At 39.9% G+C, this 24,502-nt stretch overlaps 1 protein-coding gene across 1 annotated transcript in view; it reads left to right on the top strand.

The window, feature by feature from the left end:
- znf236 (zinc finger protein 236) overlaps window positions 1–24,129 on the top strand; it is a 56,197-nt gene extending 32,068 nt beyond the window's left edge. Inside the window, exons 21-32 of the mRNA XM_022753248.1 lie at window positions 1,728–1,831; window positions 3,252–3,695; window positions 5,363–5,508; window positions 7,887–8,118; window positions 8,202–8,393; window positions 9,277–9,435; window positions 13,872–14,029; window positions 14,134–14,262; window positions 14,502–14,696; window positions 17,438–17,567; window positions 19,739–19,912; window positions 23,033–24,129. Of these exons, the coding sequence (XP_022608969.1) occupies window positions 1,728–1,831; window positions 3,252–3,695; window positions 5,363–5,508; window positions 7,887–8,118; window positions 8,202–8,393; window positions 9,277–9,435; window positions 13,872–14,029; window positions 14,134–14,262; window positions 14,502–14,696; window positions 17,438–17,567; window positions 19,739–19,912; window positions 23,033–23,154 (2,185 nt within the window). The 3' untranslated portion in view covers window positions 23,155–24,129. The remainder of the gene's footprint in view (window positions 1–1,727; window positions 1,832–3,251; window positions 3,696–5,362; window positions 5,509–7,886; window positions 8,119–8,201; window positions 8,394–9,276; window positions 9,436–13,871; window positions 14,030–14,133; window positions 14,263–14,501; window positions 14,697–17,437; window positions 17,568–19,738; window positions 19,913–23,032) is intronic.
- The last annotated feature ends 373 nt before the right edge of the window (window positions 24,130–24,502 follow it).

Here is a 24,502-nt window from a genome sequence, read left to right as displayed (position 1 = left end):
AATGGACCATTTCTATCTGACATCCACATCGTGGCTGTGTAAATGCAGTGTGGAGTGATATTAGCTCAGGGGTAATAAATTAAAATCCAAAGAAGTCCAGTTAGACAGAATTTCTTCAAGCAATGCGCTCTAACAAGTAATAAGCACATCATAACAGAGAGCTTTTTAAAACTGTATATCTTAAAATGAATTACTTCATTTTAGAAAAAATGAAACAACAATCAAACTGCTTTAACACATTCCTTTTCTTTTTCTTTTCATCTTATATCCCACTCCCACACGTATTCTCTGTGTACCTGTGTGTATCTCACTCACTGACTTGACTCGCAGTGACTGAGTAGCATCACATGAGGTGATTTACAAGGCATGTAACTGATCTGCTGCTAAATCAGTGCTGTGAGGGTTAGAAAAAGCAGCAGCTGATAACTGAGCAGAAAAGATATAAAACTCGGCAACATTTCATTGTCTTTTAGATTATAAGCTTTATTTTAATGACATTTGATGATTATACTGTCAGCATGTGGCAGGTTCTGTGGGATCTTTTGGATATGGATTTGTTGGCAAAAGTACTTAAGTAAAATCCTTAACATACATTACAGTGTTATAAGTAAGTACATCATTTAATGCGTCCAAACAATGGTAAACACAAATAGTATCCCCCTGGATAATCCCTCTCAATAAAGTAGTAGGAAACAACAGGAGGTTTGTTCATGTTATTGTCTTCAAAGGGAAATTCCAATATTTTTCAACCTGGGTCTAAGGCTGCATTCATACATTAAAAAACATTGCTTTAAACAGCATTCATGGGGGTGTGTAGTTTGATATAAATATGATAAAGGAAGTCCAATTGGACTTTCATGTTTAAAATCTTATTATAAGCCAAAACAGCACATTAGTTTGTAATGCTCACAGACAGACATTTTATGACTCTGGAAAATTATCACTGCGGCAACTGTTTCATATTTTGTTGCGACACTCTAGAGATAAACGGCAGAAATACAGTGTCACAAAGAGTCGGTTTGAGCAGAGATGAAGCCATCTTTTCTATTTCTTCTACATATTTTAAGTTTTTTTTTTCCCACATCAGAGTGGCAAGAGTTTTTATAATAACGTATCCATTTTAATAAAACACATTTACTGAAGGCAAATCATGGGTGGTAGGTCGTCCAATTTCCCCATGCAATTATGCAGAAGCAAGTATGTGTCAGACATCATAATTAAACATCAAAACTGTGAAAATGATAGAAGTTAGTAAATAATGCACAGGGTCACATTTTCCTGATTATCTCTTTATAACATTCAGAAAGAGTGTGAGAACATCGATGTGAGAACATTGATGTGGGAGAATATTTATCTTAGTGGTAGAAATCAATGTATATTTACATCTGTCTAGAAGCTGGTTCATGTTATTGGACCTATGAAGTTCAAACTGCTTCATTTTTGGACCAGGTTTTGACCTACTGATGAACCATATTATTTAAGTTCTCATATTTGGAGTCACAGTGCATTTTTTGGAAGCTCATTTACCAACAGCACTGGGAACTAAAGGCATGAAATGGAAGAGTGCTTTTGGATGATAATCAGTAAACACTGGCGAGGTTGTATCTTGTGCTGTCTGCTTCCATTATTTCACTCATCTCTCTTTTAACAACAAATTTAAGTTGCACTCATCGGCTGTCTTTTTTATTTTTTCAAATTTGTCTGCGTCGATCCACCTCAATGTCTAGGCACATCAGGATCCATACAGGAGAAAGACCTTTCAAGTGCGAAGAATGTGGGAAGAGTTTTACAGTGAAATCTACCCTGGACTGCCATGTGAAGACACATACGGGTAAGTGTTTCATCACAACAATTCATTGCTTCATGAAGTTATGAGGATCATGTTTTACTTACTTTTACTTACAGGGTTCCTGCTGGTCGTGGAAGTTGCGGAACATTGTGGTATTTAGTCAGTTGTGTTTGAAACAAGTGAAAAGCTGAGAATACTGAGGAATCTTTTCTTTAAATTACTTAAAGGAATAGTTCAACATTTTGGGGAGAGTGATGCCATTCTCAGGCCTGTGTGGTAAATATCAAGCCAGTAGCCAGTTAATGTAGTCCACTGGTTGCCCAAGGCTGCCCCGAATCAAATTCAAGCTGCTAATGCTTGTCTTCACACTGACCTCTGTGTCTGCGCCCATCTACTTGAACTCAGTCATACAGCCTTATCCTCCTTCTTGGTACTGCCATCCCTGCTCACGAGGCAATCGCAGTCCAGACTGTTCTCATCTGTGGTTCTCCGATAGTGGAACAAGTTACCGAATGCTATCAGAGCAGGAGTGTCCCTCTCTATCTTCAAGAATCTCTTGAAGACTCATCTCTTCAGAGAGCACCTCCTCTCCTTTTATACCTTTAACACCCTAACATGCGTAAATAGCTCTTACTATCCACTTTTGGTGCACTTCTTTGCTTGATCTCCTTGCACTTATTAAATAAATAGATGTAGTACTTAGTACTTACACCAAGGTCTCCTACTGCAATGCTTTAGCTTTAGTGGTGTCTCACCTGTATGTTGCTTTGGATAAAAGCATGTATCAAATGACTTATGTAATGTAGTCCATACCTAGTTTAAAAACGGCACCTTGTGGTTTTTTGTCAAACCACACGACGCTACAAAGCCTGGCACATAACCACTCTTAGAATCACAATGTGTTGTTTTTACATTTTATTTTATGTTTAAATATTTAAATAAATGAGATAGAAGATGTTAATCAACAGAGCCCGGCTAGCTGTTTCCCCTGTGTTCCCACTGTTTCTGCTAAGCGAAGCCAGCAGGCTCCATCCTTATATAATCTAACTCTCAGCAAGAAAGCAAATGAGGATTTTTTTTTTTAAATGTTGAACTCTTCCCTTAACAGTAGTTTATCGGTGTTTTAACCGCTAACATGTATATGGCATTATATAACAGTTTTTAGCCCAGCCACATTGAGTCCTTGTGAACTACTTTAGAGGTGTTGAAAGTGAAGTTAAATAAAAGCTTCCTTGCTGATTGCAGACTCTTCAGGGCTGTCCTTGTCATTTCAAAGCTGTTTTATATTTGCAACAACCAGGACAGTTACATCACCTCTTACATAACTAATGAAACACGGAGAAAAGAGAGGTCTTTCTGACCGCAAACAGACACTGAGCTGCTATAGTCTGGAGTTGTGATAGAGCCTCAAGTCATATTCAGTTGACTGCACCTGACATTCTTATTTATTCTTACTTTGCAGGTCAGAAACTGTTCAGCTGTCACATGTGCAACACCTCCTTCTCTACAAAGGGCAGCTTAAAGGTGCACATGCGTCTCCACACGGGCTCCAAGCCCTTCAAGTGTCCCTTCTGTGAACTCCGCTTCAGAACATCAGGCCATCGCAAAACACACATCCAGTGCCACTTCCGGCCAAATAGCGACAGCCGCAAGTCCAAGCGGTCTGCCTCATCTGCCGGTCAGACCAGTCAGGGTCAAGACCCAGGGGTGGGGCAGACTGTGGCCTCGGGCCAGGGCCAGCAGCCAGCTGGGTCAGAGGCTCTTCAATCTGTGGGTCTGCTACAAACGCCCAACTCTGACCCCAGCATTTACCTCCCGACCAACCAAGTCCTGACGGGGCAGTTTGACCAGAATCTGCTGCAACCAGGACTGGTGGGACAGGCCATCCTGCCTGCCTCCATGTCAGGTAAGGATTATACATGGGTCTACACACGTACAAGAAACACACAGAGGAAAAAAATTGTTTGTAATTTATCATGCAGAGCAGTAGAAGATGAGACAATTAGCAAATTATGCTTTATATAGAGCAACGTAGCGAGAAGAAACAGTCAGGAGTTTGTTTGTAACAGAGGTTTTATCAACTCATAGTTACAATGTGACCAAAGCAGTAAAACTGAAGCACAAAACGTTTATTAACCCAAAGAGTCACTGTTGGGTGTTATTGATGACCCACCAACAACACATCAGGCTGATGATTAATTCACTGAAGTTTGTGGGTGTAACTGAAACTCTGCCGGGATCATCACTCCCTGTGCCAGTCACTCAGTTGGTATTCAATCGGCAACATCAGCACTGTTGCTCCGGGCAAGATGAATAACATCACAATCCCTGATGAGGCCTATGCCAGGAGAGAGGAAGGTTCTTCATCACCGCAAGACACCCTCTGTGTACTCCCTCTCCTCTGATCACAAAATACCACTTTGATCGTTTTTGAGGATAAATCTGCTTTTATGTTGAACCACATAAGAGCTTCCAAACATTCACTTATGATGCCTGTACGCTGCTTAGCTGCGTTTCTTCCTTTCACTCTTCAACAGCTGAGCATTGAAGATTTCCCTGTGTGTGCTGATTAAATCTAAGTTCTTGAATTGTATAAAAAGGAAGAAGGAAATTCAATTTTAAGTTTTAAAATCTAGATTTTCTGGTTCCTCTTTATGACAGTGTCATGTTCAGATCAGCTCATTTTCCTCAAGTTTGGGCTCATGAATTCAAATAACTACAGCCTGTAATAAGAAACAAACAGATCAATAAAAATGTAACATGCTTACTAAGGGAGTCACACAGCAGCACTATGTTCATACTTTCTCTAAAACACTCCAATTCGTTCAAGGTTAATATGTTGACTCAAGCCTAACTGCCCTTTGCAGCCATGAAATTACCTTCTCCACAACGCTGCTGGAGCAGGACAGTTGGCTAAAAATGTTTTCCAGTCATGGCTTTCTTCAGGCTTCAGGCTCACCACTTTCGTACACCTCACTCTCTCTGTTTGTGTATTTTTGAGTAAGGGGCTCAGTTCACTACGAGAAAAAAACTCTCTCCTTTCATCATCTGGGGAAAAATGGAATACATCGCCAGATTCTCTTTGTTGTTTTCTTTTTTTTTTTTTTCATTGGTTCTTATTCATGAGATGTTCAGTACTTCAGGGATTTTCTTGCTTGAGCAGAAAGAAACCATCAGGGTGCAGATCTGGCCTTTCGGCATGAGATATATAATTTTGCATCTGCCTCCAGGGTCTCATTTGATTTCTCATTTTTAAATCAACAGTTTCAGGCGAAGCCCTTTGTTAATAAAAGCTTATATTTCTTAACCAGCAGTAATCCTCTTATCAAGCTCAGCAGTTTGGATTTCATCAAAGCTTTTAAATGTCAGAAGATGATGTAAAGATTTTCTGTCGTGAGCACTTAATTGAGCTGAGCACATTTTGATGCATGGAAGTCACTGCTTTCTGTCGCTGTGCTGCCTGGAAGGTTAATTAGTCAAACATTAGCACAAAATGTGAAATATTTAAATATATCCGTGTGTCTGTGTGTGTGTGTGTGTCTGTCTGTGTGTGTGTGTGTCTGTGTTTTGCAGCTGCAGGCGACCTGACTGTGTCTCTCCCAGATGGCCTGACCACATTGGATGGCATCCACCTGCAGTTGACGCCTGCCAACCTGGTTTGCCCCAATGTCCAGATCTCTGGCATCGATACCAGCAACATCAACAACATCACACTACAGGTTACACACACCTCCTACTGAGCCCTTTGTTACTGTCCATGTGTGTTGTCACCTTGATCTTGAATTGTCAGCGTCTATAGCTTCAGAATGATTTACGCTTATATACTTGTGTATAATATTAATACAGATTATAAAGGACCACAGTAATTTATTGATCAAATATTTGGTTATAATTCTTTAATTGTATGTGGTCCTTTAATTGCAAGGCTTCTAAGTCAATACCTGATTAAAAAAAATGTTTTAATAATGTAAAGACTAGAGCCTCTTTATCCAATAGCACAACAAGGCTTTACCTCACCTTTTCCTCAGTTTTCATTCAGCAGAAGTCGGCTGAAGCAGTAGACGTTACAATTATTCTTTTGTAACATTTCATCCAAACCATTTCACTCAATTACTTAAACAAATTAGTTTGTGCAGAATGGTTTTTGGGTGTGTCGATGCATGATTAGCTTTTTAAAATCTCAATACAGGGCAGTGCATGTTTTATTTACACAACTATTAATACACAACAGCCCTCTCAGCCTTGTCTTTTAATTAGATTTCTTACCGAGAGATAAAAGTTTTGCGCTTATGCATTCGCTAATGCACAGAAAATATGTACTTAGGAGGATTTTGATAATTATTAGAGAGCTATTGGTCGCTCAGGGAATTTCGTTGGGTGACGAGTGAATGTAGATGAAGTGAACCAGAGGGTTCTGAACTGTGAGATTTACCTTCAAAGCGGGTTGCGGGAGAGACATGAAGCAAAATTACTGTGTGAGGTGAAAGGGACAGGTGCATGATGATATTCTAAAAACAATGGGAAGTTACTTATTATGGTTTGTCTCACACTTCTTGTTCTCTGAGTCATAAATCAGTGTAATCTGACCATGATGCACATTAGCTTAATTTCCTGAGGATATTATCTGTATTGTTCATTGTGAGTAAATGCCCATAAATCCACATATCATCATCAATCCTTCAGTAAATGATACTGAAGATCATCAGTAATTCACTGATAGTTGCCTGAACATCAATGGCTACACAGCAAACAGGAAGTGTTAATTCGGCAAACTTTTAATGCCAGTTTGCCAAAATCTTAACAAATATTGGCTACAGTAAACTGCGTTCAAGCTGTAGCCACACGTGGCAACTCACTGAATCCATGGTACCATTATATTCCCTGTGTACATCCCCCAAGACATGATGGGAACTGTAGTTACAAAACTTGGAGCATGGTTATCCCCTACATTAGTTAAGACAAAAAATAATAAAAGATGTGGCCAAGTCCATCAATCCTTACTTTTTTCATGTTGCAGTATGAATAATTTTGTTCAGAGTGTCTCACCAACACGGTTCGTATATTTTTGGAACATTGACCCTCTCCTCTAACCAGTCAGTTGAGGTATTGTGGGTATGGGCTGGAGAGCACTTGTCTCACCTGGGGGGCACCTTGTCAGACCTAAACCCTCACAGTGAACCAAATGAGCATTGAATTTCTATATCCCCATAAAAGCACTAGAACAAGTATCAGCAGAGCTGCAGTATACAGAAGCCCATGATGAGTTTTCTTCAGTCGGCTGAAAAAATAATAATAATAATAAATAATAAAAATGTAGTTTTTGACATATCTGATCTGCACTTTGAGGTTGAAATCCACAGGTGGGGAAGGAGCTACTATATAACATAACAATATATGCAGCTGTACTGCTGCACATTGTGTTAAAACAAATAACAGATTGTGTTTGGCCACTGAACACGCAGCTTGGTCTCATGCACACCCAGGCACATAGTGAAGGCCGGTGAAGAGACAGACAGGTGCTGTAAAAACTTTATGGATTTTTGACGGTCCACTGGCCCACAGATGCGGCAGGATTTCTCCTAGAGCTCCTGATGGCCAGTCTGACTATGACAGACGGGTCCCGTTGTCAATGTGTTTGTGTGTGTGAGAGAGAGAGAGAGCGAGAGAGAGAGGACAGAGCAAGGCAAGGAGGGGCTGAGCAAATCAATATTCTGCACACAGCTCCACAATGAAAGTGTATAGTAAAAAAATAGAACATCGATACATGGTGGTCAGTGTCAATAAATCAAATAAATGAATGTATAGGGAACACTGACTAAAATATAGATTGATATAGAGTTCATATTAATGGCGCTCATCTTCAAGATAAATGTGATTTGATGCTCATTTCATCTCATGTCAGGAAATATATTTTCACAGATGTAAGTTGTCAAAGAGAATCAATGGGACTTTCCTGACTGATTCTCCCCACATTTTTCAAAAAGAAACCATCTAGCTTTAAGCTTCTGCTTTTTCCCCGACACACACGTCCTGTGTCTCACTCTCCTTTTCAACTTCAGCCTTCCTCTTTCATCTGAGGTAGAACTCTCTCTTCCAGATTGACCATGCCCTCCTCCAGCAGACCTTGCAGCAGGGCAGCCTCCTCTCTCATCCCCTGAGCGTTGACACTGGCCTGGTGTCCCACTCTGGCAGCCAGCTCATGTCCACCACTGACCCCTCGGTGTCTGCCAATGTCGTCATCCACCCACTGACCAGCCTGGCCCTGCAGCCGTCCACCATCACACCTGCGCAGGTCACCATGGCCGGCCTGTCTGAGCAGGATGCCGCAGGTATGTTTGCTGGGAGAAATTGAATGAGAAACCTTCTGTCATGAGCGGAATAACTGATGCATGCTATCCTGTTGGTCCTGCAGGATCTCAGGACCTAAGCCATGTCATGAGCAGCTCTGGGCTGGTAGCCGGAGGCAGCAATGGTCAGGAGATCACGCTGACCATCAACAACTCCAGCCTGACACAAGCCCTAGCCCAGGTACAGGCCCAGGCCTCGGCTGCTGGTTCCAACACTGCAGCAGGAAACCCTCAAGAGATCACCCTCACCATATCAGGTATGGAGCATTTATACACCACAGGTTTATCAAAATAACGTGCAGTTACGTGGTTATATACTGAATAACTTGTAGAAAGAGTAGAAACAGACTATCAATAATAAAGAAAACAGATGAAATAAAAATTCCCTCAAGGATCAGTAACACATTCATTGATTTCCTCACTGGGCGAACAGGCTTGCAGCGAGAGAAAAAAACAAACCCAATAACAACTCACAGTTTTTTTTTTTTTTCATTTTGTAGCTTCTTCAAAATCCAGATTAAGCCTCAGTGTTAGATGTTATGAGTGATACACCTTCCTCACAAGCCATTTTCTATGTACATCATCTTGTATCAGCTCAGGATCTAGGCTGTATCCGCGGTGTAGATGAAAGTTGAGGCTGCTTCACTTTTTCCGAGCCCCCTTGAGTCGCCGTAGATCATTCCTGCCCTGTCAGAGTGTTTCCCCTGGAAATGACTTGGTCTTTCTTTCATTCAGCATGCTGATATATTTATTGTATTGTGATTCAAATCCTTTGCGCTACCTTTGTGCGAAGGCAATAACAAACAATTCTTTTTTATAGCCTTATTTTTTGTTTTTCATATCTTGAAGCTGCACCAAGACCTTTTTTTTTCATGAACTAGAGGAAGTGGAAAAGAAATTAAGATAGTTTACAGTGCATGAGCCCAAGCAAAATACGTGAAGTCATTTTCAGTCTCTCAGTTTTTCCAAATGTATGTATCCTTAAGCACAACTGGGAGATGCTCAGAACAACACCTTTCTTCTACATCTTATCCGAGCCTAATGGAAGAAAAAACAAAAGGAGCTTGAAATTTGAATCAGTGTGAAAACCATTACTTATTTTCTGGACTAAAAATGTCTTTATTTGCCATCCTTTTGCAGGTCAAGATCTGCTCCCCCAGCATAGCAACCCTAATGGTGCCGAGATGAACGGCAGCATCAGGCTGGCATCACCGCTCAGCAGCCAGCCCACCAGTGCAACTTTGACCATCACCAATGACCACCTCCTACCTCAGAGCCCCGCCAACACTGGAATGGCAGGTGAGGACTGGAATACAAATGTCTGTTTGTATCTAAATGGGCAGAAGAATATCTTTGTGGAAAGTCAGTGAGCATATTTGAATCATCTTCAGTCCCTGAAGCAACTGTTATGTCTTGCAGAGCTGCTTTTGTTTCAAATATTTTTATTATGAAGCAGCTACTTGCATGGATAACCACAATCGGTGATTCAGTGCTTCTTATGTATAATCAAACAATAAATCCCAACATGTAGGAGAAAAAAAAAAATAAATAAAATAAAATAAAATAATAAGATGAAGAAGAAAAAAGGAAAACAAACAAATAAATTAGACAAAACACTTGCAGAGCTGCTTTTGAGATGGACAGTGAAAGGCTGGTTCCTCTGCTCACTCTATGCAGATCTCATCTTTGATGCGTTTAACTTGGGGTCATTAAACAAGATACATGCTGACAGTAGCACTCCACATGTTGAAAATGAAACAACTTTTTATCAACTCTTTTATAAAACTTTTTATTACTTTGTTTCGGCTTATTGTATTCTGCTTTTTGGACTCTTTTAGCACGCATTTACATAAAAGCTTCCTGCAGGAGAGGTCAGTCTCACTTTGTTTTTCAAGTTTGCCAGACATCAGTGAGCCTTCACTTTCTTTCACTAACAGTGAAATAATGCACCATTGACTTAAGATCAGGTCTTTGTTGGTCAATCCAAGAATCGCCTTCCGCTGCCTCAGGATTGCAATGCACCAACAATGTGCCTGACCACACCTCATTTTAAGACCTACACGCCCATGGGCGTATTTGCTATCTAAACAACGTGGGCGCTGGATGGGAAATGACAACTGCGTTAATCTGAAACAAGCGAAGACACTTACGTTGTGCTTCGTGCCGCTCTGTGCCGGATGTAAGATAGGGCCCTACACAGGATCACTTTGTGACAGTAAGCAAATACATTTCACTCTTGAAATGTGCTTGCTAGTACCTGGAGAGTGCTTCCACTCGCAGTTACCCCAGGAGACTATAAAATAATGTATCTAATGTAAATTAATTACCTTCTGCTGGCCTATTTAAAAAAAATAAATAGATAAAAAGATATATCTCTTTAAGATGAAATTGATGTGAAGTCTCCTGGAAATTCATGTCTACAAATAAACCAATCCCTCTCTTCCAGTCAGATTTTCTCACATTAACTCCCCTCTATAGGGGTGTTACAAATGACACAAAAGCCATCTTTGACCTGTCAGCCTCTGTGACGTGCTCCACTCACTGATAACACCACTTAACTCAAGTCTAGCACCTAAAGCCAATAGTATGGCTGCAAAGTGGGAGATGCTCAGCTGGCTGTTGCGCAAATATCACCCTAACAACCCACTTGAGAAGCACTGATTAAATTGCCACCCATTTGATGGAATGAGCATGCATGTTAAGTGGGAGGTCTTTGTCTTTGCTGCTGTAAGCCAGCGTAATCACTCCCAACATGTAGGGAATCAGACAGCACGTAGGCCGAGTCTGACCTGTTGCTGCTTTAAACAACAAAGAATAGATCACATTAACAGAAGGAGTGAGCTCTCTCTCTGTATAGAAGTGACCAAACACAAAGCCTTTTCTGTTAGGTGGAGAGTAAAGAGTGGAGATCACCAAAACAGGTACTTCATATACAGAGGATGCATGACAGGTGAATGGGTAGACTGTAGTTCACTCACGTTTTTAGCCAGTGCAAGAGTGAATATGAATAATGGGAGTTGCTCAACTTTAGCTCATATTCCTTTAATGGTTGAAGAGGAGCTTCCCTTGCCTCTGGCACCAGTGATAGATCCCAGGGTAAAACTAAGGCATTGATGGAGAGGCTAAAACAGTCTCTCTCCATCAGTGCCCTTTTCATGAAATGGTATGCTAAGGTGTGTGCCCCCCACTACAGAGTCATCAAAGTATTGGGGGGGGGGGAGTTAAAATAGCTACAAAATAGGCTTTCAAGGATGAATAAGGCCCTGGCCCAGCACATCACACAGAAATGCAAAAATGGCTGCATTGGAAAATTGACACCAAAAGATCAGATCAGTGAATGCTTCTCCGGCACTGCAGTCGGACTGTTCACTGAGCCCCTCCCTGATTGCTGTGAAGCTTTCCATTCTCACAAGCCACACATGCCTTTTACAGTGATAATGAATGTTGGCAGATTTACCAGTCGAGTCATTTTTGAAACAGTTGGTGTTCTGTTTCACACAGACGTAAACAAAAGCAGTGTTCTGAATTCCAGCCAGTGACCATCTTTCATTTATTTATTTCTGGAATGATTGTTTTTTGCAGATTAATGGTAAGCTAGCACGCTAGTTAGCCAGGAATTTTAACCTTTGCAAACTTTAGAGAAGACAAACACAATTTTTCTGTTGCATTTTGGTTAATAATACAGCCCTGTCATTTCTAGTGGGCTGAAATACATACTGCATTATGGACAAAGCTGAGCCTTGGAATATTAGTTGTTAGCTGAGGAACACATCTCTATCCTGTTTCTCTTTCATCTTTTAGTGTTATAGAAGACCTTGATTGCAGTGCAGATGTACAGTATACGGTGCACAGTGTGTATCACTAAAACGTTAAATATGTATAAATAAAAAAAACAAAAAACAGGTTAGACAGGCTACATTGAAAATACAGGCCTTAAAGTGCAGCATCAGTGGAACCAAAGTGAGTACACCTGAGACAGTGCAACAAAAGTTATTGCACCTATGATTTCCACTTAGGTCTAATTGCATGAACGAGGTTAGAAAATAACCTGTGAACATCACAGTTTTCTCAGTTTTGTCAGTCTGGGTTGTGTCTAATGCAACATGGCTCCACATTGTGAAGATCTACCTGGACATATTGTGCGACGACCCAGCCAGGACCACCACAGTGAATGGAGAGTTCCAACCGTTACACATGGAGGTGGGAGTGTGCATCAGTGCAAAGGGTGTAGGGGTGATGACATTAATAGATGACACTATGAATGTAAGTTTGTTTACCCAAAGACTGAATGAAGAGATGACTCCCAGTCTCTGGAAGCTCGGCAGGAGAGGAATTTTCCAACATGACAATGATCCCAGACACACTGTAAAAATCACACAAGAGTTTGTGAAGAAACAAAGTGTAAACATTGATCTATTGGAATCTTTGGAGTATTTTAAAGCAGATGATAGAGCAAGAAAACCCCTCCAGCAAAGAGCAGCTGAAAAGAATCATCTGTGAAGAATGACAAAACATCCCTGCACAGATTTGTGTTAGAAATAAAGGTGGACATACATAGTTGGTTCTTTAATATGGACCTTTCATTAAAGTTTGATTAGTCAAACATTTCTAAATTTGCTTCATCCTCCTTTGACACTTTTTAAAACAAATGAAATTGTATGAATTGGACAGGATTTCTAATTACTAAACCTCTTAGAGATACTATGCAGGGATACTCAGTTTTGTTGTATACTGTATTTGTACTCTACATGCATCTATCAGGAGGGTGTACATTTGAGTCTATAAGTGAATCATTGTCATTTAATAATTGTGCTGACCAATCGGTGATAAGGAAGTGAAGGGAGTGAAGTGAGCAAATATGATTTGTTCTGTCTTCTTGATTGTTCTTTTGACAGGTGCACTTGTCACCTAGAAACTTAATCAAATTTCCAGTCTCATCTCTCTCTCTCTTCATTACCCGCCTCTCACAGCTCAAGAGGAAACATTCCCACTGCTTCACAGAGACGCAGAGAGCATCTCTGCTGTAGTTGATTAGACTGTCGCTCTGTATGCAAATACAGTTCAACCTGCACTTTGACTGATAAATTGTATGGGACCCATATTGGCCTTGTTATTAAGTTCAAATATTGGCCAGTGTTGTTCACTACTAATATAATGGAAGTCCCTCCCTGACTGAACCTAATAAATATGTGTTACTATTTTAGTCAGGGAGCAGTAAGCACTGAAAGGGCCTTTAGCCAGCTGGTTGCAGTCACCTCAACACATGCAAGTATAAATTTTGTGGTCATTACGACAATCCCTGCACTGCAGCCACTGGTCCAAAGTTTAACTTGCATTTGTAGCCTGTGACCAGATTGGCAGTTTCATACATAATATGGGCCAGTGGTCCGTCAAAAAATCCGTTAAATTTGCACCGGTCCTATCCGTCTCTTTACCGGTCCTCTCTGTGTGCCTGTCATTCACACGTGTTAAAGGACTGTGCTCACTGACATATGTAATCAAAAAAATTTTTAAGGTCAAATTTACCGCTTTTCATATCATCACAAATGTATTACCTAGCCCCATTTCCAGCAAATACACGGTCTGCATTCAAATTCAGCCACAGAGCACACGGTCCCCACAGTCTATATACAAGATTGGCCACAGAGGAAATGTAGTCACTCCACACTTGAAGTGGAGTGTGGCAGTAAAAAGTCAAATCACTTTAACCCAGCTCTCTTTCTTCGACTTATCAGTGACCAGCCTGCCACCTAGCACCACCCTGTCACATACTGCTGCGTCCCAGAGCCTAGTGATGTCACCAGGAGGCGTGGCCAGCGATGGCAGTGTCACACTAACCCTTGCTGATGCACAGGGTATGCTGGATGGTGTCACTCTAAACCTCAATGCACAGGTAAAACATTAAAAATCCAGTGATTTAATTAAGAGTGTGTGAAGATCAAACTGGAACTCATGTCGTTTGTCAGCTGCCTTATGAGAGTTTCCTTTGATCCTCAGGGTCAGACATTTCCTGCTGTGCTGAATGACTCTGGTCTGCCGGGGCAGTCAGCCAGCTCAGGCCAGCAGGTCATCCTGGTCAGCCACCATTCCCAGTCTGCAAACGGAGCCTCTGACAATGGATATAATGTGAGTGTGTTTGTCCTGTGTGTTTATATCTAGGGGAGGAGCTGCCAAACAAAGGCGGAAGTAGGTTTTGGGCTGTAAGAACACATTAATCAATCAAAAACTTTGTATTTGTGTGGAAATATGCACCATGAGTTGTCAAGACTTTAGACTTTAGGTCTACTTTGATGCAAGACCAGACTCATGCAGCTACCATCATGCACTGGAAGCTTAAATAATCCGCGTCTTTTTGTGTTATTCAGATTTCTGACGATGGGCACAAGGCTGGGAAGGATGCCCAAACGGAGGGCGACAATCGGAACCAGTGTTACTACTGTAATCAGGTGTGCCAGAACGCCAACACACTGCGACGCCACTGCAGGCAAGCTCACGGCAAGGACCGCTGTCATGTCTGCAGCCTCTGCAACAAGGCTTTCAAGCGAGCCACACACCTGAAGGTAACAACTCATGTAAACACATCAGACTCTCATGTTTAACAGCTTAGATTTAAGCTATTGCTGGCTTATATTTAATGCTGATACCCATTCAGCTACTGCTTCCTCTCCCTAAGAACAAAGTGGCTGCTTATTTAAAGATGAATTTAGCATTGTATATGAATGAATACAACTGATGAATGAAACTCTCAGAGTCTTATGAAAACAATAAGTCAACTCTCACAACACAAATCTTGCTCTTTTTAGTAATCAGTGCCTCAATTTCACGCTGAAAAGGACACCGTTATCAAAGTGTATGAAGCAAAAATATGGGTAATTCATCAAGCGGATTTCAGATGCACCCTCAACAACAAAGCAAAACACTTTAACTGAGAAGAGTTTTACAGCCAAATTAAGGAGAGGAGCATGTGTGCTTCTCTATTCTCACGATCCTCTTCATGCGGTTGAGACAATCAAGCACATAAATGCCGAGGCTCTCAGATGAGGAGGACGGAGGAGGAGGAGGATATGGCCTTATACACAGGCTCTTTCTCCACCACATGTCATGTTTCTGAGAAAAAGGCCATTGTGCCATTGGCTTTTACATTAGTAAATGTGCCTCGACATGGAGAGCAGTAATTGTCTCTTATAAAAGTAATGACAATGAGATTAGGTAGATGTCACAGTGAGAGTGGCCGAGCTCCATCCTCTCCAGGCCCCCGGGCTTCTCATTAGTCTGCAATGAGAACTCTGATGTTGATTTTCGATTTTTTTAAAAAGGCCCGGTGGTGGGAAAGATAAATTGGTAGTGCTGTTATTTTTCATTTTGTTTGTCTGTGGATAATAATTTTGCTATTTAATTATAGCCAGACAGCCAAAACCATGGCTTTAAAGTTTTGGAACACAGAAAAATAATTAATTGCAGGCCTTTTCTGCTCGACAGGCAGTGCTACATAGGTTAGGCAACATTAATAGGCTCTCACAGGGAAAAGCTGAGTATTTTACATCAAATGAGCCTGACAACCAGATAAATTAAGGACATGGTGCGTCGGCCCACTGTGATGAATCGCATTGTCTCCAGCTTCAGACTCATTTTTGCAATTACCTGGCCACTTCAAATTAATATCTATTTTTCATTGTTTTTATTATCTGCAAGAATATGCACATAAACATAACATGCATTTGTTGAATTTGTTTTAAATTTTTGTTGTATATTTGTGATGTGTATGAATTTTTTCAAAGGAATAGCTCAACATTTTTTGAAAAGAGAAGAGCTGACACATATTTTATTGTGGCCGTGGTGAGTAAAGCAGAAGAGAGGGAAACAGAAAGTGTTTTTCTTTTTTTTTTTTTTTGTTGCCCATTTGTTGTTGTGTTTTTTTAATCAAAGTTCTAATGTTTTCCCTAAACTTACCCAAGGCACTTTTAATAAACACTGGCTCCACAATGACCCCAACACCCTCCAGACTTTATCTCCTTATAAACTTGATGCAGTTACAGAATCTGCATTTTAGCCCTTTTCCCTATTAACAATCTTATTATGGTATTGTTACCATTCACTTTTTTCTGCACTCATGCTTTGTGCTGCCCGTATTGAGTGCGGTGCTGCTGCAGGTTAAGGTTTACCATTGTCGTCTTAGTACATTTCACTGATATTTCAGTCCTTCCTGAATTTCATATCCCTGACACAATACATGAACCAAGATTGTTTTTATCAGTATTTACAGAATGATTTTCTCATTGAAAAGGCTCTGTTTGTTCACTGTTACACCTTTGATGATTTGAAATACCAGAATGAGTAGTATGCTAGCCAGTGAAGTAGGCTGTGGCTAATCATAAAACATTAAAATGTCAAATATTGATCTTTACAAAGGTCGAGTCAATGCCAGTTGACTGCTTGAATATAACAATCGATATGTTTAAGATTTCAGACCATTCTGTTTTTCCAAGACCATTGTTGTAACCTGTGTTGTTAGATTTTACCATACTACTAAAGCCAGTATTCCAGTATTAGCTTATCCAGCTGATTATTTTCTCGATTAAGCAAAAATCATGGGAATTTCTCAGAGTCTAAAATGGCATCTTCAAATTGTTTGTTTGCAACAATAAGTCTGAAACCTAAAGAAATCAGGATTACTATCATACATGACAAAGATAGGCATGGTATTCTTATACCTGAGTAAAAGATTTTGAACAACTAATCAGTTTATAGCAGTGAATAGCAGTTTTACCTGTTTGAAATTGATGATGTACAATTTGTAAAGTGACCATTCAGTGGACATAAAAGATATACATATAATATTTTGCCTGTCAAGCATAAAATGTTTGATTGTAATAAAATATTCAAGTCAGTCATCAAAAAACCACATATAAATAGTAATTTAGGTTATGTAATGTCAGATCCAAAGGGACAAGCACAAAATTAAAGATTTAAATGGGCATTTTCTCAAAGTGACCCATTTCTATACATTTTCATGTTTTCATTTTTCAACATATCACACCAGCAACAGAACACATCATTAGCAACTTTAGAAACGGAAAAGAAATAAAAGAAACACAAGAGAAAAGGAAAAGACAAAGTGTCAAAATTAAAGTCTCTTTATGAATGATCGGGGTGTCCAGACTCTCCGGAGTCGCTCAGTACAAACAATGTCAGTTCCACCGAGGGCAAAATGATGGAAATCTCTAGTTCTAGCCACATTGTAGGAGAGGGATTTTGTGTGCTTAACTGCAATGGTGAAATTTATTTTTTGGATCTGTCACAGGAACATGAACGGGTGCACCAGCCGGGCCCGTCGCCCAGCTCCCAGAAACCCAGAGTCTTCAACTGCTCCTCCTGCGTGAAGGCCTTCGCCAAGCGTAGCCAGCTGGAGAGACACAACCGAACACACACAGGTAAGAGGATTATTGTTTGCTCTGTAAATAAAATGCATAAAATCCACCATTTTATAATTATCTTTCACTACCTATGCAGCCCAGAAGTGTCTATTAAATAAAGTGATTACGAAATAAATAATCATATGAAGACATTCTGACTTTTTAGTTCACAATTTATTTATTATATTTTATATGTTTATACATTTTGACTATTTATTTGATAATGTCTTATTCATTTAATATTGAACACTTTGAATAATACAGGATAACATTTCATAATCTGGTTTCAAACATCTGTGAGTGAATGAAGAGAAACGTTTCACCACAGTGGAAACATGTAGGTCAGATATGTAGTATGTTTTATCATGGGTGTATCAACATGCTCATGATAAAATGTTGAACTGACAGGTCGCAAAAAAAGAGTTTTGAAATCACTTCCATGTTGTACAATTCCTCATTTTACTCAGGGAAATGCCTTCCAATGCCCTCCCACCCAAAGTAATTATTCAGTCATAAAAACCAAGTTAAATGAGTCCAAATCAACAAAGAGTCCCGACACAGTCCTGAACTAAATGGTGAAAAAAAGAACTGGATGTAAAAGCAAGATCCTTCTCTCAATGTGATATTTAGCAGCTGTCAGCTTTCTCTTACACACTCATTAATTCATGCATTCATATAGACACAGCTACCAAGCAGCCAAATGCCTTGAATGTGTCATCTCTCTGTGAAATCCTAGGCACCCAGACATGCTTATCAGCCCTCAGTGTACGTAAAGAAACAATTCTGTTGGCCTGTTTATCATTTGAATAGACTCATTTAAATGCTGTTAAGGAAGATTCTGATTGGACCTTTTCTATTCTGGTTTATCTCACAACCTTGTGGTGTTTGTTTTTCAGTCTTTTCACTCTAACCAACACTGAAAAAGTTACAAGGACAAAAAACATGTACCCCCCCCCCCCCCTTCCATCCTTAGCTTTAGCCTGATGTTTATAGCTGCTTGTTCACTCACATCTACAGTTCTAGATCTGGGGTGGGGGTGGGGGCTTTGTTTTTCACAAAGATCTGTTTTTGAGGTGCAAAGATTTGTGACTTAGGTGACTTATCCCTGCAGTATGAGCTAAAAAGGGCTTTCTTCTGTTTGCAAATGTGTCTGCTTTGGCATTTTTAAGTCAGAGGATGTTACAGTGACATCCAGTAGCTAAAGTGTCCCTGCTGTGTTGTTTGTCTCAGCAGGAGACAGAATTGCCTTATATACAGTATACTGTATGTTACTAATTTAAGAATGTAGCAACTGATTGGATAAAGTATAGAATTAGTGATACTGCAGTTTTGATATTTCTTCATAATAAAACCAGAACAAAACCTTAGATAATATTGAATACTACAGATGAAACATGTAAGCAAAGGTTTAAAGACCATGTGGGACATTCTGAGTTCTGATAAGCACAATTAGGTGGACTGGCAGACAGTATGCCTTTATAATTTTAGAATAAAGACCAAAGAGAATATGACCTTCAGAGAAAAAAAGCAGCGTGCTATTTCACACATCAAAGGCCATACATGTAATGTGTGGCTCATGTTTAGACCATCACCTAATAGGAAAATAGATCACAAGACGAGACGTATAAACAAGTTCTTGGGGGAAAGGAAGTTCAGGAACAACAACAATGGAAAGCTTTGCCAAAAACAATTAGTAAATTAATCAATTAGTCAATCAACAAAATATTAATCTACAGGAAATCATTTGTGGAAAAAAAAAGCCAAAAATCCGTGAATATTTGCTGTTTTTTTTTCTCTTCTACGTAAATATATGGAATATCTTTGGACAGTCAGACAAAACAAGACATCACCTCTGAATAGTGAGAAACTTTATAGACCAAAAAATCATTGATTAATCTAGAAAATAATCATGAAATGGATTGATGATGAAAATAATCATTAGTTGCAGCCCTTAATGAAGAGAAACTAACAGAGCTAGACTGAGCTGCATAATTGTTTTTCATGTAGGTTTGCTTCTCTTTCTGTCATATTAAATATTGCCCAATAATCAAAAATGGTCGCTTTTATTTGCAGTAATTATATCAAAGTTCAGTACCATATGTCACAATTATTTTGAAGGTGGTTTCATAATGTGGTAAAATGCTAATTGCAGCAGATGAAAACTAACCGTTGGTCTGTGTATCTTGCAGGCGAGCGCCCCTTCAAATGCAGTCAGTGCGACAAGGCCTTCAACCAGAAGAGCGCTCTGCAGGTCCACATGGTCAAACACACTGGAAAGAAGCCCTTCAAGTGTGAGGTGTGCAGCATCAGGTTTACGCAGAAGAGCAACATGAAACACCACATGAAGAGATCCCATGGCTACGGTGAGCAGCTGACTGGCATCACACTAGTGCGTGCGCGCACACACACATACACACACACACACACACACACACACACAAACACTTGGACACACAGGCAGCTGTTTGTGCAGCTGTGCAACAAAAGAAAGTAGTCATCTCTGTATTGTCTCTCTGTCAGCTTAGTTCACTTTCACTCAGGAACAGTATTTCCAAGAGTATCGGGGTGGATGAGCATTTTATAATGAAGTCCCCTTTTCCACCTTGTAACGTTTGTGTGTGTCTCCCACAGCTATCACACACAGGTTTGCGTAATTCTGTATTTTGGACATAATACACACAACGCTGTCGGCACAGCTTCCTCTTTGATATCAGCAGATACATGTTGTGAATGTGAGGCCATTACTTCTTCCCGACAGCTTTGGTCAAGATTTAAGCTGTGGCTCCCGAGTGCGGCCAACACACACTCACATTGTTATTCATTTCATTCAAACGTCCCACCTTAGAGCCTGGCAGGCTCCAATTGAAGATGACCTGAGGAGGAGAACAATGCCAACAGATCTGTTCCTACTCCACAAAAGCTTCCTCTCAGGTCCCCACGCTGGCTGGGTGTAGATTATTTAAAAAGTCATGTCTGAAAGACTGCCTTCTGTTGTGTCGCTGGGAATAAGGTCCAGACTGAAGACTACACTTTTCACTTTTTCAAGGGTTCCTGTCGCCACTCAAATCCTGCAATACCTGTAGAAAGTAATACTTATGTTTCCAGGTCAGATAATGTTTCACAAATGTGTAAAATATTGTTAAACCGCTGGAAAAGACACTCAGTTTTTTTATACGACTTTGATGTGGCTACAAGGTTGCACAGACAGTATCCCAGCTGGGGCAACACACTTAAAAGTTGAACAGTAAATTACTTTTTTGATCTGAGATCAGACATATGGAGAGTACAGACTTCACAGTTAACGCTTCCTGATGTGACAGCATACTAAAGTGGGACTGAACAGACAGCTTGTCTTTGTTGTGGAAGTCAGGCTCCTCACTGATGTTGCCATGCAAAACCTCTCATCAACATCTTTTAAGCAGTTTGAAGCCTCTGCGGGAGCAAGTGACTGAGGTAAAACAGAAATTAGAATTTATGTCTTTATTATAATTTGTTATGTCCTCACAGGTTTTTACCAGTTTTTAGCCACAGTAGCAGCATGGCTCTAGGAATTTAAAATATTTCAGAAACTATTTGCTCGATTGCAATGAAATTTTGTGCAGACATTCATGAGGATGAATCCAACACACTTTGGTGATTGATCCTCAGACTTAATGGACTTACATGATATTTGGTACAGAAAGCCTTGTCACTTTGGTGATCCTCTGACTTTTCATCTAGTGCCAGCATAAGGTTCACATTGGTGATGAACGGGTTGCAGTTATATCCACGGGCACTGCAGTTAAACCGTGGATCATGCGGGCCACAAAAATTAACTTCCTGATTAACAGCATACATAATATATAATGTGTGAGGAAAATATTAATTACATTCTCTAAAATGTGAACATATTTTAAGATTAATTTTGTACAGGCACAAATTAGACTGTTTGGACTGCTGAACTTGTTATGATTTATTATTTATCTTGGCGGTGAGACATTATTATGAGCTTTTAAGTAGTTTGGATTTGAGAAGTAGCAGTGACATTCCGAATTGAAGTTTGAATTGATTAAAAGTGTCAATCTGTGTTCAGGCTATTGTGGAAATACCTGTTGCCACCAAATAAAAGGAGAACTTCTACTTTAAATAAATGTTAGTTTATTTAAAGCAGCCTACATCAGTTTTGTGTCATCACAAAATCCCACTGAGAAATAATAGTAATGTGTGATCAGGTTCAGATCTCTCAATCATTAACAATAATTTTGTATATGTATGCATGTGAATAACTAGCTCCCCGCATAACTTTGCTGGTCCCTTAACATTTCTTCTAGCGCCATCATCATCGTCAAAATGTCAATTTGTCCAATACAATGATTTATGACATAAGCATTTAGCTAATCTCAGCACAACTCGCCTCACAGAGTCATTAGCATGGTTTTAGCATTTTAGTCTTGTTTTTGTATGAATTGTTTTAAAAAAGTCATTAGAATCTGTAGATACACACTAGGAATAATATGATAATGACTATTTACCATATCTATATTATTACTATCTACCATTATTTGCTGTATTTGTGATCATTTAAAAAAAAAAAAAGATTACATCCCTGGAATACACAGTCCAAAAGTCTGAGAGCACGTTCCCGTTCACTTGAATGAGAAAGTGGTTTCAGACGTTTGGACCACAATCTCTCACTATTTTCGCAGGGTATTCAAAGAAGTATGGTCAACTGTACACTGCCATTTAGCTTTGAACCATAGTTTGGCAAGAATTCCAGGGAAATAACAGGACCTCAGTCATTGTAGGCATGATCACTCAAGGACTAACTATTTCAAGCTCAAATTAATCGTTGATATTTCTTTACTTTGTCTCCATTTGTGTTGCTGTTCATTTTGTTTGTCCTCATCAAACAGAAAGATTTCTATTAAAGAAGGATTCAAAGCAACGTGCAATTTAATGAATACGTGTTTGAAGTATTTCAGATACAGCGAGGAAAAATAGAGGGAGATAATTAAATGACTCCCACTGTAAAACTCAATTCAGAGTGTGGCCTGCAGCAGTAGAAAAAGCTGAACCTCTCAGCCGCTGCCAAAGTGACTTATTATTGTTTTGTGCTCAAGTTATTTTAAGCTGAATGTACTGTGACACAGAGCTCATGCCATATTTACAACTCACAATGAGCATCTTCCACATCTGTCAGGTCTCATTATACAGTTTGTGTAATAGACATGGTGGTTTCCGAAGAAAGAGCCAACAGGGAGGATGTGAGATATTAAAACAAGTGTTGGAGGAGTGAGGGAGGGAGGATTGCTTTTTTGACGGATGGTCTCATTTGCATGACAGCCTCTGGCAAACTGAATACAGAATCAGAGCTGCTGGTTCTGCTCTGTAAATGCATGTTAATGGGCTTGTCTTCTGGTTTACGAAGCACTGTTTTTACCCATCACAGGGAGTATTTGAGTTCATGAGAGTCACTCTTCACTTTTCTCTCTTTCTCCCTCCAGGTCAGATCCAGGAAGTGTCCCTGGGCCAAGAAGAAACGGCACCTCAGGTGGAGGTCACCCCTGAACTCGACCTGGAGGTTGTTCCTGAATCATCCGGAGATTGGCAAAATGTCTTCCCCTGACCACAAACCAGGAGTCCCAGGAGTCAGAAAGCACTGTACAGTGTACTAAGCACTGATTTTTGTTCAACAACTAAACAACAAAGCTTTGCCAAACATATTCCTCCTCTAAAAAGGGTTAGTAAACATTTTCCATATGCTCCACTGTATATTGAGGGCTTTTTCTCTAGTTGCTGTCCCTTTCTGTTTGTCCAAATTAGCAGTGAAGTAAGAGGAGCCTGGTTCCCTCTGATTGGCTTAATGACTTGTATCTGTTTTGCTACTGTCTGATTGTTATCAACATGATAACCTCCGGAGAGGTTTGGCTCAATAAACGCAGGCATCCCAGAGGATTCTCCAACCAGGAGACGCAGGTCCCTCTAGCGCTGAACCTGTCGGAAAGAGAGGAAACTGAACTGTGTGAAAAAGCTCCCCAAAAACAGGTGTCTTGTGTCTCGTGTCTTCATTATTGCTCTGCTCACAGGGACGTACGCGTAGCTGCAAACTACTCTACTGCTGTCATCACTTCAAAAGCAACTGTGGAACAGCACATAACACAGAAATCATTTTTCACTGGTTTATGAGAAATCTGTCTTTTTTTAATTATGTTGTTTTTTTTACTTATTTATACTGTACATATTTCATCTTGAAGTGAAACGTCACTTGCAGTTTGTTACAAATGTTTTAGTGAGAAAGCAGCGCCACACATGTCTGTAAAGATTGCCAGTGAGCTGTGAGGACACTGTTCTGGGTTTGATGCTGTTGCAGCTTTTTGACTGAACATGTCAACATTGCATTTCCTGTTGTTGTATCATTTAAATCCGCAACACAGACATTGTCTGTACAGTAGTTCATTTTGTAAATAGTGTAGTTAGATTGTGTATATTTTCTGATGAACTGCCACAACATGGAGTTGTTGGAAATACGTAATTTGGACATAATGTTGAAGTTGTTATGAAACGAATCCGATGTACAGATAATAAGCTGTTTTTTCCCTCTTTTTTGCAGTTGTATTTTCTATTGTCCATAATAAATTAAGAAGATTAAAGTAATTTTTCTACTAATTTAAGCTCTTTTCTTTTTATTGCTTAGTGCCTTAATTATTACAATACAAATGATGTTTAATGTCCTTATTTCGAACATGCACTTATTCACTGTCTCACTGAGAGTGAGATGAGACGATACATCTGTGTGTTAAAGGTCCCCTGTGGAGTTTCTGACAACCAGTAGGAACAATGTGGGTCCCTGTTTGGTTTGTATTGCGGGTACGCTGCTGTTCAAGTGGTTTCATGCTATTTTGCTAGTTGACAGTTGGCAACAGTAGTGTGGAAAGAGGGATAGCAACGGGGAAGAAGGAAGGAGACTGCAAACT

The sequence above is a fragment of the Seriola dumerili genome, unplaced genomic scaffold (assembly GCF_002260705.1).
Source record: "Seriola dumerili isolate Sdu_G_001 unplaced genomic scaffold, Sdu_1.0 BDQW01000191.1, whole genome shotgun sequence".
NCBI lineage: Eukaryota > Metazoa > Chordata > Actinopteri > Carangiformes > Carangidae > Seriola > Seriola dumerili.
The sequence above is the reverse complement of the archived record's forward strand: the minus strand, read 5'-3'. Positions and strand labels throughout refer to the sequence as shown.